At 39.8% G+C, this 3764-nt stretch overlaps 1 protein-coding gene across 1 annotated transcript in view; it reads left to right on the top strand.

The window, feature by feature from the left end:
• Nucleotides 1–3487, top strand: part of ISOC1 (isochorismatase domain containing 1) — a 32016-nt gene extending 28529 nt beyond the window's left edge. The window contains exon 6 of the mRNA XM_011981216.1: nucleotides 3083–3487. Within this exon, the coding sequence (XP_011836606.1) occupies nucleotides 3083–3229 (147 nt within the window). The 3' untranslated portion in view covers nucleotides 3230–3487. The remainder of the gene's footprint in view (nucleotides 1–3082) is intronic.
• The last annotated feature ends 277 nt before the right edge of the window (nucleotides 3488–3764 follow it).

Below are 3764 nucleotides of genomic sequence, written 5' to 3'. Positions count from 1 at the left end.
AATGTTAAGTGTTCTGGTTTGTTTCCATAAGTGTGAAAGTTAAAATACCATTGTGGTCCACTTCCCTTCCTCTCTATTCCTTTAGAACATAACTACTTAAGATAATTCCCAAGACTAGCTAAATTGCCTGTTAAGGTTATTTTAAGATTCATAGTTTGCATTATTGAAACTTCACTGTACCAGAGTCTGCGGCATGTGCTTTATTCAAGAAATGTTTTCTGGGTATTTGTCATCTGAAAGACATTACTTCTTTCAATTAACAATTATAGAGTGCATGGAGAATAAGCGAATAAAATCCTCTCTTGACCTTGATGTCCTTGTACTTCTGGGGAGTTTTAGTGTTGCTTGGAAATCTCATGGGTTTAGTCTTTTGCGCCCCCTCTCTGAGGCTTTCATGACTTAGTGCACGTGTAGTTTTTAGGTTTGTGGGTCAGAGCAACCCTTCTTTTCCTTTGGCCTAGTTGGATTAGTTTTGCAAGTATAAGGGGAGAACTTTAGAAGTCTAATGCACAGGTATTCTTGTGCATTAAATGGCTGGAGTTTCAATTGCCCCATTTTAAGCCAGGAGAGAAAGTGGACTTGGGACCAGCACTGTCAGGGTGGTGGGCAGGGACCTGCTAGGTATGTTTGGAAAGCTCCTGCTGTTCTTTCTCTGCTCAGGCGCCTTCTTTGGTTGGGAAAGGGCAGGCACTGTGGGAACGGCTAAGAGCCAGATTGAAAACTATTGTGTTTGCTAAGCTACACCTTTCTCTAACACGGGTTCCTGGCTAGATTATTTTAAAACCCAGTCAGTGTCGGCCACATTTCAATCTTGAAACAAAGTAATAGAGTATGGGTTTCACTTTCCTAAAAGGTATTTCTGTGATGTACATTTCCCACTCTGCCCCTGCCATGGTCACCTGAAAGTCTCAGCATCACTGAGGCTTGTTAGGCTGTAATGGACCAGGCTCAGGTCAGTAGAGCACTAGGGAAGACTGAACATTGTAGACAGGCTTCTTCCAGGGTCACCAGATTCCTTCCTTAGACCTGGGAACATATTTCTCTCCTTCCTGCCTCACTAAGGAACTGGGGAGATTGTTGAGAACTAACCTTTATTGGCACATTGGAGTACATAGTGTAAAGCACTTTCACAGACATTGAAAGCCTATGATTTAGTCCTTGATTCAAACTGAATCATTGCAAGTCCATTGATTCAACAGTGAGCACTAAGGAAGGCAGGGCTAGGCAGCTGGTGATGGGGAGAGCTGGACATGAATGAATAGACATTCAGTGCTGTTTTCACACAACTGGACTGCAGCTTATCACATTTATTATCTGCCTTTCTGTCTGAAGCAAGCACATGATCTTTTCATAGTTTTGAATGGTTTTGATATGATTAATCAGCTGACTGTAAAGCAAGGAGGAGGAAACTAGGGCTTCCAGAAGTCTTAAAAAAATCCTCAGAGATAACTCACCCCTGGTATGTGTCTAAGCATACGGCCTTACCCCAGGCCCCCAACCCCCATAAATACCTGCTGTTTTTGTTTTGTTTTGTTTTTAAAAATAACTGCCAAGTTCTGGTTAGCTGCCCTGCACCCTTTTCTGTACTGGTCGTTGAGGTCCAAGCTTGCTTTCTGACAAGTAGGTTGTGGCTTATACTTCCTTCTACTTCATTACGGATAAAAATAAAGAGTCTGCCAGTGGAAAGGTTCAGTCTGCTGATATACAGCTATTGAAGGAAGACTGACTTACACTCTGCAAGTATATTTAGCTATGCAAGTGCTTCCTGGGTTTTTTCCTCTGACTTGCCTAGGAATTGTTTCCAACCACTTCCTCTTTCATGCGTTTTACATGTATGCTTTTTGTGATAACAGTTTGTGTCTTTTTTTCCCTGGGATTTCTGATAACACATAAATCCAGAGAATGAATCTGTGCTATAGAATTCTTCTGTTTTCCTCCTTTCCTCCCTTTCCCCTTTCCCCCTGACTTTGCTCTCTTCCCTGCCTTCCTTCCCCTTTCTCTTCTCCTTTCTCTCTCTTTTCCTCCTTGAGATTTCTGTCCTTAGTATTATGATTACACTGGGGCAGTTAGGCAAGGACATTCTTGACCTGTCAGTGAAACTTTACACAACCTTGAATTTTACACTCTTGTTTAGTGGTACTAAAATGTTTATGATGGCAGCAGTAGTGATGGTTCCCTTACCATCCAGGGGGTCTCTTCACACAGAGAGAGATCTTTTAGCACCGGTCATTTCTAAACAAGGGAACTCTTAATTATAGGAAGGACTCCTATGCTATAGGTCAGATGTTTGGGTGCAGTAAAAAGAAATTAAGAAGCATCATTTTAATTCTTATAGTAGTTTTAATCCAATTAAACAATTTATATGAAATTTGATAGTAAATTACTAATGTAATGTTCTAGCAGCTACAATTATATCCATAACACAGCTAATGGAGCTTTAGAAACATTACACACCCATCCATTTTTAAAACATGAAGAGCTACAAAATGCCAGGAGTGCCAGGCATAAGTATTAATATGCATCACGATCTCATGTATTATCAGTTAAACTACAGAGGGGGAAAAGTGGACCGAGGCACCTTTTAAAAAAATCTCAGTAGTAGAAATAGAAATAAAAGTTTAATAAATTTAGAAGTCACAAGCAGCCCTCATTTGAGTCAATGAATGAGTAAGAGATGAAGCACAAACCTGCCAGTAGTGTTCAGGAAATAGCAACAACTAAATGTCCAGATGTTCAACGATAGGCATATAGTAAAAACCATTATTTTTCTTTCTCTTATCTCATGTTTTACAGTCATTAGCCTTGATGACTCTCCTGTTCTGGGCACACATGTCATAACATTGGCTACCTTTTCCCTTTTACTTATTCCTAGTCCATTTTACTAATATTAAGAATAATAATATTGACTTTGTGGTATGGCCGGTCTTGAAATCCATCCCCATCACTGAACTTGACGGTATGGCTGGGAATCATGGTTTCAGTAAAGGACACTAATTATTGCATCCCAGCATAGTCTTACTCTTTCGAAATAGTGTTCATTCTCATGCTCATTTCTTGATTTGCCTTTATCTTTTTGTTCAAGCGTCTTGCTCGAACTGGGATCATAGTGACCACGAGTGAGGCTGTTCTGCTTCAGCTGGTAGCTGATAAGGACCATCCAAAATTCAAGGAAATTCAGAATCTAATTAAGGCGAGTGCTCCAGAGTCGGGTCTGCTTTCCAAAGTGTAGGACATTTGAAGAACTGGTATGCTACCCACTGGTGAAGGACAGTCAGTGAAGGACTGCAAGCCCACACAAGCTCTTCTTATCTCTACTAGAATTAAAATGTTAAGTCAAAAACGGCTCCTTTTTTGCGCCTCTTAGTGAAACTTAACCAGCTAGACCATTTGGGTACCAGCATTTAGTTACAAATGTCAAAGGCTTCTGGTGCTGCTTACCTTCCTTTTTTGTTAATGTGCTTTTATTTATTAAAAAAATTATAATGAAGGTGCCTGTTTTGTCTATACTGTGTACTCTGATCGTATCTTTCAAAAGTGCAGACTCTTGTGAAGTTTTCTTAAATTGTGCACTTTAAAGAAAATGAAGTACCAATAATGATTTCACTTTTATATTACTCTAAGATGTTACATTGTTAATGTGGATGTAGTGCTTTTACTTTACAGATTGATTGGAATAAGATTATTATATATGAATTTACCCACAGGACTCTGGATCATGTTGCCCACTCCCCTCACAATGTTGTCCACTTACTGAGTGAGTTGCA

This window comes from Mandrillus leucophaeus, unplaced genomic scaffold (genome assembly GCF_000951045.1).
Source record: "Mandrillus leucophaeus isolate KB7577 unplaced genomic scaffold, Mleu.le_1.0 Scaffold221, whole genome shotgun sequence".
In the NCBI taxonomy this organism is placed as follows: Eukaryota; Metazoa; Chordata; class Mammalia; order Primates; family Cercopithecidae; genus Mandrillus; species Mandrillus leucophaeus.
This window is presented reverse-complemented; position numbering and strand designations above follow the sequence as displayed.